Here is a 9,838-nt window from a genome sequence, read left to right as displayed (position 1 = left end):
CCCACAGCTCAACCAAAGCAGGTTTGGTTTATTTGAATGGATTCATTCAATATTCTGCAAAGGAACAAACTGCAGCCTGGGGTGCAGTCATACAAGAAGGGTTCAGTGCAAAACATACAACTAACTACAGCCAGGGAAGCCCAAAGTTTCAATTAATTTTATTTTTTTTTATTTTTATTTTTTACAGTGTACATTGTTAAATAATGTAAAGAAAACGCTTGTAATTCAGAAACAGATTTTATGTGGAAAAAGATACTCAAAGTGTAATATTAAACAAAATAATTTAACAGTTCAGTAGCATTAGTTTATTCCTCTAGACTTCAGTTATTCATCCACAGGAGGAGAGGGGGGGAGAAAAAAAAAAATCAATGGTAAATAAAACCAGTTCTTGCATAACATTAAGTGAAAAAACGACCTCAAACTTATTAGATCAAATTTAAATAACCATGTGCTGCATCCAGCTGACCAGTTCCTCTGCCAATATTCCCCTTGTCTCACTACTGCCTCGGGTCTGTCCCCGCTCCGGTTGCCCCTGGGCGTGCTCAAGAGCCTCCCCTGCAGCCATCCTTTCAGACAGGTTCCCACCTGGCCTCAGCCCCGGGCCCGCTGCTCGCCTGCCCCTCCCCTGCCGCTGTCCCACAGAACCACCCCGGCCTCGGCCCGGAGCCGCCTCCAACGAGCTCCTGCCCTCGGGCGCTCCTCTCCAGCCTGGGCCTGCCCTGCTGCCAGAACTGCTGCAAAACAAGTGACAGGAATGGAAAGCATCTCGCACGTTTCTCTGTGAAAGTGAAAGAGTGAGAACATCTGCAGACACGGAAACTCCCAGTTAAGGCCCCAGCAGGGAACAGCGCTCCGAGATAAAAACCAACGTGGGCAAGTAACATCCCTGTGATGCACCAGCTTCCAGGGCACCGGTGAGCTGCTCCCAAGCACCAGCAAGCTGCACTCTCACCCTTCTCAGCTTTTTGCAGCACTACACAAATACTGGCTGGCATTATTTTGACTTTGAAGAGGAAACCAGTATTTCCTGAATACAAAAAGGGAGAATGACCAAAGCAGAAGATACAGTACAGGTACTAAGAGGTGACAAGTGACAGATAGTGACAGTCCTGGTACCAGCTTGAAATTTGTTAAGAGTGAACAAAATTGTAAATCCTCCAAGTAAGACAGAGGAAACTTCTTGATGCCGGCTGTTTCAAGTACATCCATTGCCGGCAATGGACGTTGCACCAGGACAGTCTGTTCCTGGCTTAAATGAATTTTACCAAAAAAAAGGTAAGAAAAGCAATCCCAGCAGACAAGCCCATGCCAACGAGCAATGGCACCTCTCCCTCAAGTCACATCCTGACCAAACATCTTTACCACTTCGCAGGTGGAGTCAAACTGCATCTTTAGTTGGGCCTTTCCCAAAGACACACGTTCTCCCCATCCTCTCTCCGTTTCTGATCCAGCCCTCCTGCCTCCACAGCCAATATTGGTTAAGTCTCATTTTAGCCTCACCTGCACCCCTCTGTCCCACCCCACCTGGCCCCTGTCACCCCACACCTTCAGCTCTGCCCACCCGGACAAGTTTCCCCCACACAGAACGCTGCTCCGACCGCGGCCTCGGTGACTTCCCCTCCACACTTCTACTCCAAACAGGAGCCCGGGATGTCACGGGCGCTGGGCACAAACATCCTGCCCTCAACTTGCCCTCTGTCCACCTGGGCTCTGCTGGGAAGACGATGCTAAACTGCAGAAGCAAGAGAAGTCCAAGGCACTAAAATATCCAGCAAGCATACTGGGAGAACAGACAAGTATTCAAGTACATTAATTTATACAATTTTACATTCACATTTATTTATCTAATACAATGAAAATACAAAGGAAAAAGTTAAAGTGTCTCCAATAAGTATAAGGATATAGCTAGCTTTTTTTCCCATTTTTTCTTTTTAACTTTTTTAACCCTCTATATTCCACTCATTTTTAAACTACTGTTGTCCAACAACATTTATATATCACAGTGTTTCCACATCAAAACTGATGGTAAGTACATGTCCGCAGGGAACTTTTAAAATTTTTTTTAACAATTTAAATTGCTCTAATGCTGCAGTCAAAGCTGTTAATATCTTACTTAAAGCAGTAATGACCTATCAAGCACGGGCTGCATCACAAGTCCATTCATGTGCCCCATAGTTTCAGAGCCAGATACGATTGAGTGGGGAGAGGGAGAGGAGGGGGATTTGGACAGCTTTCTTCCTGATCTTGGTTCTTCAGGAAGAGGCAGGAAGCGTGCTAAAGCCTCATGCTGGGGGGTTCAGCTCTCCCACCTCCACACGTGTGGATTCAGCCTCAACCCAGAGAAAAATTTTACAGCAAGACTGCATGAACTGACCCCACGGCTCCTCTTCACAGCTCTTGTGCCACGCAAGAGCAGCCCCCCTCGGTGAAAAGCACTGTCCCATCACAAGGATGCTGATCATCCTCCTCCCCCTTCCGAGTGTGTGGGGAAACTCCCGCTACAGAGAGTTGACAGCAATGGTTGGAAAAGATAAATTCATTCCCAGTCTGGCAAGCTACCAGTTCATTGCAGCACTAGTAGTTGATACAGGGCCCCATCTCCCTCCCCATGTCCTGTCCCGAGGTGTAGCCAGCAGGGTCTCCGAGCACGGCTAAGTGGTCCGCAGGTTGGAGCCTGGAGGGTTGCTGACAGACTTTTGCAAATTGCTGATGTTGAAGCTTTGCAAAGATGTGGCACCCACGGGCTGGAACTGGCCGAGCTGTGGCTGTGCTGGCCCCCCGGCCCCGCTCCAGGGCGGGGGGAAGGACGCTGCGGGGTAACCGTACTGCTGCGGGGGGCACATGGCCTTGCTGAAGGGACCTAAAGAGGTAGCTGATGCTGCAGGGATGGGCGTAGCACCCAGGGAAGATGTCATAGAGATACAGAGCTGACCTGGTGCCGAGAATTTTCTTGCCATTCCAGGGCCCTGAAAGATAATCCAACCACCGAGAGCAGTTACACAACTGTGCTCTAAAAGCCACCAGTCCACCCCTTGGTCCACAATCCGCTCCCAGTGGGTATTTACAAGGACATGCCACGGCCCTCCCCTTTAGTTCTCCCCTTCTGTTCCAGAGCAGGCAATACATCCTCCCCAGGAAGAGCCAGCTAACAGTGTTCCAGAGCTGCTGTCCCAGCTGTGTTTGGAGCCCCAGTGAGACAGAAAGACACCCACAGCTGTTCCCCATAACCCTCACAGGTCCTGCCTCACCTCGTAGCTGCTGTGCCCTTTGCCAACCTTCTTGCCAGACAGGTTCATGGCATCCCGGGCCCAGTTGTCCACCAGCTTGTGCAGGTCGTCCGTGAAGGTCCCTTTGCGGCTCGAGGCGATGGCAGTGGGCTGGGTCTGGGGAGCCTGGCTGTTCACTGCAGCCCCCACGGTGTTGGTGCTGCTGGTCCCTACAAACACAACAGCAGCAATCACAACTTGGGCCAAAGCTGACCTTTCTTTAGTGCATTAAGTAACTGTGGTAATGGCACACCCGAGAGAGCCAGTTAAAATGCCATGCAGATTAATTCTAGGTTTCAATTCCAGGACACACTGAAGTGGGAATTGCAAGGACACCTACAGGCGTTTTCTCAGATTGAGTGTTTCACAGAGATGTTTACTTTGCAAGAAGTGCTGCAAGTGGTCATCCTAAGAGGGGAATGGTAGCAGCCTACAGGTCTTTGTAGAAGAAAAAGGACATTAGATTTCAGCACTGAATGACAGTACAGGCACGTCACGTCGTTTTCTCACCCTACGCCTTTTAATTAGCAGCAACCACTATTGGCACAGGTCAATTCCACCTTGGAGGACAATGCTGGATGCTGAATAAGGATCAGTAAAATCAGCATTGCCAACTGCTCTGTAGCAAATTATCTCCACTTTGTGAAATGAAAAGTTCACCCAGTTCACAAAAAAAGGAAAAAACCAGCCCGTCAGAAACAGCAACTGTTGTTTCCAATAGCTGCTCTACTTATGTTCTTGAGGATAACCAGATGGGACTGTCTTCATCCACCAAACAGCCAGGATCAGCAGGGAAAGTCTGCACTGCATTAAATTTTGCTTTCTGCCTCTGAAAGCATTTTTTTGCCATTATGTTCAGATTTCCTAAGTCAGAAGAATAAGCATTTGAGATGCAAATAACTAATACAGTTTAAAGAAGGCAAGAGTGAGAGTAGTTCCTCAGGTAAGCTCTGACAGGCAAGAACACAAAACCCCTTCACATAAATGCCAGGTTTTGGTTCTGCTAGAAAGCTTGCTGAACATTATCCTGTGGGGGGAAAAACCAATGTAGCAGCTTTGTTTTGATAGCCTTCCTATGCCCCTCATATTCATAAACAAGCAACTGCACTCCAGTCTAGGTTTTTGAAAAGCAGACCTCATATGAGGAAGCAAAGAAATCATGTGTTACCTAGGATCCTAAATTCCCAGCAGTATTGCAAAGTATCCTCATTTACAGACGTGGAAGTGCCAGTTAACCACTAGGGCAGACCCAACAACAAAATCAGCATCAGCAGGCTCAAGACAGCACTGCTCACAAACGCTCATCCTCACCTATTCCTGAAGCTCCTCAAATATTTCTACTTGCTCCCTCAGGAGACTGCACCTGGGAAATCCATGAAAACCTGAGTTTATGGCAGTCATTTCTGAAGGGAACCCATTTAGAGGTGGATGAGCAGAAATGGCAGCAACAAGCACCATGTCTCTGTTGCAAAGGCCAAATGACAGCGTCGCTGTCTCTTGCCTGGCAGGTCCCTTCCTCTGTCCCACTTTCCCTGGCAATCAGCCACATTCCTTGGCACCACTGTATCAAAGAAAGAACTGGTTCCAAACCCCTGCAGGAATGTTTTGTATTGAGGAGTGGATTAGGAAGGTGACATACTTACTACGCAGGACAAATAAACAAAGTGTTACTGCCTCTAGTAGTGCTGAGGAGGGAAGGACACAGATCCACCCCCCCCCAGTTCCAGCTCAAGCATGGAAGTGGCTCTGGGGCTGGGTGCCCACAGGCGGGGCAGGAATTGTTAGTGGGGGCAGACACATGCGAGAACACATGGAAAAGGAAGAAAAAGGTTCCCTGAGCAGGGAGTGAGGCTGCAGCACAGATGGAGAGGAGCAGGAACACCCTGTGTGGTGCAAGGAAAGCCTGCTGTGAAGTAACAAGAACCTTAGGCATGCATCACGTGGAAAGGGCTCTGCATACAATCATTTAATAAGAGCAACGATGTGAAAGGTGAAGTTAAAGACAAATGAGGCAAAACCAAGAAAGAGGTGAGGGGGAACACTGCCAAAACGAGTAATAATCACATTCCACCATGAGGGTTCATGCAGGAATTGACACACTTGCTCTCATCCTCTTCAGGATGGCCAGCATCCACTTGTGCTACTGCACATTTCCACTTTAATCACTAAGTACTCTGGATCCTGCACCTACACTGGAGAGCTTCCTCAGGCTATGGAAGGCAGAGAGTTAATCAAGGCATATACTGCAGCACATTCAGCTGTAGAGAATCAAGACTCAGGAAAGTTTAAGAGTTTTCCAAAGAACTAGATTGGTTCACGGTGACAAAGGCTGCCAGAGCTTTGTCTCCCCAAGTGATTTTGTCAGGGAGCTCCCATCTCAGGTCAGACATAGCAGCCTACAGCAGCAGAGCTGAGCTCTCACGTAGTGTCAATTTAAAACTGACTTCTCAGGAATTTCACATTTTAGCTCTGACACACTCACTGCCTGCAGAAACTGCCATCCAGAAGAGTCTGAAAAGCAAGTGCTTCAACTTGTAGCATTCCATGGAAACAACCCCCCACATTCCTGCTCGGTCACGGCAGCCGTCCCCAGTTCTGCTCTGACATGAGGGATCTGAAGTGAAACAGGCTCTCTCTCTCCAGCCCACTACCCACAATGCCTCATTCTGCCCTTGGATTCTTTCCCCCCATAAACCAGCAGCCAAGAGACACCCTTGAAACAGTCTTAAATGGCATGTGCACACACAGGCTTTTCTGAACATCTCTTGCTTTGGGAGACACACTGGAGATCTCTGATGGCTTACTCTTAGGCTTTTAAAACATTGGAGGAGTGTCTGCAATTGCATCCATCACTGAGGTGACAAGCCCCATCGAAAACAAGCAGCTGCTCTGAGTACAACTCCAGCACATTACCGTGAGCAGCTGACCCTGCTGTCGCTCTCGCGTGGTGAAGGGGAGGTTCTGCCTGCCTCCACCTGGCTGCAAGAGCAGCACCAGACTAGTCAATATACTAAGGACAGAGCACACATTAGAGGGCGTAACACAGACAGACAGATGCTGTGCTGGAGACAGAGTCAGGGACGTAAGGCTTCAGTGACCAGGAAAAGCTGATGAATAGCTTTACAATCAGGAATCGGAGATAACAGAAATAAGATAATTACTACAGAGCTGGTTGCAAGGACAGACTTTTTTCACCATCTTCCCTGAAGCACAAAGAGAGAGTAATTTGTTAAAGATAAGAGAAACAGTGAGAAATGTTTAGTATCAGGAAACATTACAAAAAGCTCGGTGAGAAACAGAGGACACAGCACAGCAGGGCTTTTACAGTCACTACTGGGACATTCTACACAAACTCAAAGACTCGTCTGAGACAGTTTAACCACAAAGAAACCAGGCCCAGCCTCCTACATTTATTCTTTGTAATTCCCAAACCATACTGAAGAATGTCAGGAGACACTGAGGTCACAACTGTTATCACACAGTCACAACCATGGCTGTTATCACAAAAGGAAAAGCAAGTACATATTCCATTTTTGCCAGGTCGTAGGAAGCATTTTACAACTATCAAATTTCAACCAGCAACAAATTTATTTGATAGGTTGAGTGCTTTTAGTTTGTCACCCTCTTTTTCAGATGTGTGAAAACAGTTCAGACATTCCCTGCCAAGCTGTACCACTCTGTTTCTCCAGCTGCACAGTTAAAAGCATCAGTCACTGCACTGTTTCCTCAACACCACTGATTCCAACCCAGTATCTTCTCCAGCTGTCACTCTCCACAGCAGTCTGCCACAGCATTTCAAGGACAAGGCTGCAGGAAGCAAGCAGCCTGCAGCAAGCCAAGTGCCAGGCCAAGCTGAGCCATGCCAAGTATTACCCGCTTTTACAGGACAGCTACAACACTCTTTGCAAAAGGAATCTGTTTCCCTTAGCATCAGTCCCAAAAGCAAGAGATACACATGCCAAAGTACTCTTATAGCCAGATGATGGTCAATTTACAGCAAGCCAAGCCCTTGGAAGTAAATTATACTCACATACATTCAGTTCATTGTCAATTCTGGCTGTTCTTCATATTCCCTTCCCCAAAAAAGAGTAGGCCAGACTAACAACAATTTTAAGTAAGCTTTGGTAAGAATTTAACTTCTTCCAAGAAAGGAACATTAAATCTTGAGAGTGCAGATGTCAGTGCACATCTGCACATTAATATACACAGCAAAAACATTTAAAGCTGCTCAATTTGAAAAATTAAATACTTTTAGTGCTTAGATCCCAAATCCAGTGAAGTGAGATAGAGTTAGTGCAAAACTGAACAGCCAGGAAGAAGTTTCCCTCCCTCTGCCTCCCTTCCTTTCTCAGAGGATGGAGCTGGTTGCATTGCAGCTGTCTCTGCAGAAGGCCAGGCCCAGTTCCCTCACACAGCTCGGGCTCAGCTGAGCCACTGCCAAGCACAGCACGACAGATGATGCAGATGTGTGGTACTGCCATGCAGTGCAGCGACGGGAGGGCTCCTGACAGCACTGAAAACTCTCACATCGAGTCATTCCAGAGGGTGGGAAACACATGTCAGACATTTAAAGGGTCCAGCCTGCGGAAGCAGCACGGGAGATGTTGCAGCACTCCCAATAAAAAGCATCACACCAGCAGCCTTGGCTCAAGCATATTGTTATTTCAGCCACATCAGAAGTTTGAGGCTCTCTTGTAAGTCTGGCCTAATGTAAGTGCAAATGAGAGGATTCTGAAAAGAGCTGCAAGCTAGCTTGTGAGGGCTGACAGGATGTCTGAAAATGTCTATTTACCCACCTGTACTGCTATTTCTTTTACATTTAATATATCTCCAATTCACAGGAAAAACTTCTAAACCCGGGTCCATTAGTAGGTAAGGTTCCTTTGAGTTTGCCTGGAAATATTCTCTAATTATTTAAAAAACCCTTTAACATTTGGATCTTTAGCTAGCCATCTGCTAATGAACACAAATCGTCACTACAAACTGCCTACAGGTGGCATCAAAGCTCTGCACTGTCGCCGGCTCTAGTGCTGAGAGCATGCAAGCACACTGCTGGGGGAGGGCAACACTCCCCCCATCAGCTACTGCAGTGTCCAGCCACGGGATCATTTGGAAAACAGATCTTCCTCACTCTTCCACTACAAAGATTGCCCCCCGACAAGTCCCATGTCATCTAACATATGCGAAATTACCGATGGACCTTGCCAACTCTCCTCAGTTTGTGTCATTTCACTGACCTGTCCTGGAAGTTTCCACTAAAGGTTATGGGAAAATGAGAGCTCCTTTTAGTGAGTTTAACAGCAGAGAACACCTAACGTGAGAACCCAAACTTCTAAAGGTGTGCTAAGAGCAGCTGAGCTGAGCCATGGGATGGGAGGGAATACAAGGTGGCAGATGAGAATGGGCTGCATGAAACAGATCCAAGCAGCAGAAACAAAAACCAAAAAGACAAAACAAAAAACAGACAAGGAAGGAGTAAAGGTGTTACACACAAAGAGCCAAGCAGGGCGTACTCAGAAATCGGGTCCTCCTGCCACCAGGCTTGAAGGTCACTCTCTCAGATGCACAGTTAAACTTCGCACAGCCTGTGAGAAAACAAGAACGGGGAGAACAGAGAAAGGAGAGGAGAAGAGACAGAACACCACTACAAGATGTTAGCAACTTGAAGTTGGAAGGGTGAAATGCAATCACATGACACACAAGAATAAGTCTCAAAGTGCAGACCAAAGAGCACAGAGACAATATAGGGAGTGAAGAGACTGCCTCCAACACCTCCAGACACGAGGCCACGTTTGCACTGCTACTCTCCAGGACATAAACCAACTATAAAGTTGCAATCTATACGAAAGCCAAGTCCTGGCAAAGTATCCAATTATAAAATGGCACCGCACAACTCTCAGTGCAGGGAGATGATTCAAGTAGCTCCAAAATGCCTGAAACAGTTCCTTAAAAACAAAACTCCATAGAAAATTCTTCCATAAAGTCTGTTTCCATTTTCTGTATGTACTTCTCCAGTTTCAGCAGAACCACTCATCAGAACTGACGTATTCAAACTGTGGCAAAGCTTTTCGAAAGATGTGCAAGGGGAAAAAACCTAGAACAGCTAAGTCCAGCTAAGCAAAGGAATCATCCCCTTAATGACAAGCAAAGAAGTCCTCCTTACTGAATAAGTCAGAGCTGTGCCTGAGAAATTATTTGATAACATACTAATAACAAGCAACCCACAACTTGAGAAACCTGAGCAATTTACTACTACATGAACAATTTACTGCTCCCACCATTTCATCTTCCTACACTGACTCCTCCTTCCAGAATAACTCACAATTAAAGAACACCAGCCTTTTTTTGCCTTTTACTGTTAAAAACTCCATTGACAAAAACAGTCAAACCAGTTTGGAAGTCTAAAAAGACTGAGACTCCAAGTCTTTGGACACTTCCATCCATTTCAGTTATCTGTTAACATCATACCTGCTCTGCCCGTTCCTTGGTCTCACTTTGGATTTCCAATCCCCCATTCTCACCTGTCTCTCTTCCTCTGAGCCAACACCTTTCCCCAGGCCAGCAGAATTCTG

The 9,838-nt window shown here is 46.8% G+C and overlaps 1 protein-coding gene across 7 annotated transcripts in view; it reads right to left on the bottom strand.

Moving 5' to 3' along the window:
* Positions 1-146: 146 nt before the first annotated feature.
* The window catches only part of WNK1 (WNK lysine deficient protein kinase 1), a 100,720-nt gene continuing 91,028 nt past the window's right edge, over positions 147-9,838 (bottom strand). For 4 of the 7 annotated variants that reach the window (XM_082281083.1, XM_082281086.1, XM_082281085.1 and 1 more), the window contains 3 exons: positions 8,759-8,851; positions 3,249-3,436; positions 147-2,966 (listed from right to left, as the gene is read on the bottom strand). In XM_082281083.1, coding sequence (XP_082137209.1) covers positions 2,652-2,966; positions 3,249-3,436; positions 8,759-8,851 — 596 coding nt within the window. In that variant the 3' untranslated portion in view covers positions 147-2,651. The remainder of the gene's footprint in view (positions 2,967-3,248; positions 3,437-8,758; positions 8,852-9,838) is intronic. The other 3 variants (XM_082281087.1, XM_082281088.1, XM_082281084.1) reach the window with 2 other exon arrangements.

Source organism: Coloeus monedula, assembly GCF_965178545.1.
Source record: "Coloeus monedula genome assembly, chromosome: 4".
Classification (NCBI taxonomy): domain Eukaryota; kingdom Metazoa; phylum Chordata; class Aves; order Passeriformes; family Corvidae; genus Coloeus; species Coloeus monedula.
Note: the sequence above shows the minus strand (reverse complement) of the source record. Positions and strands in the feature narration are given on the sequence as shown.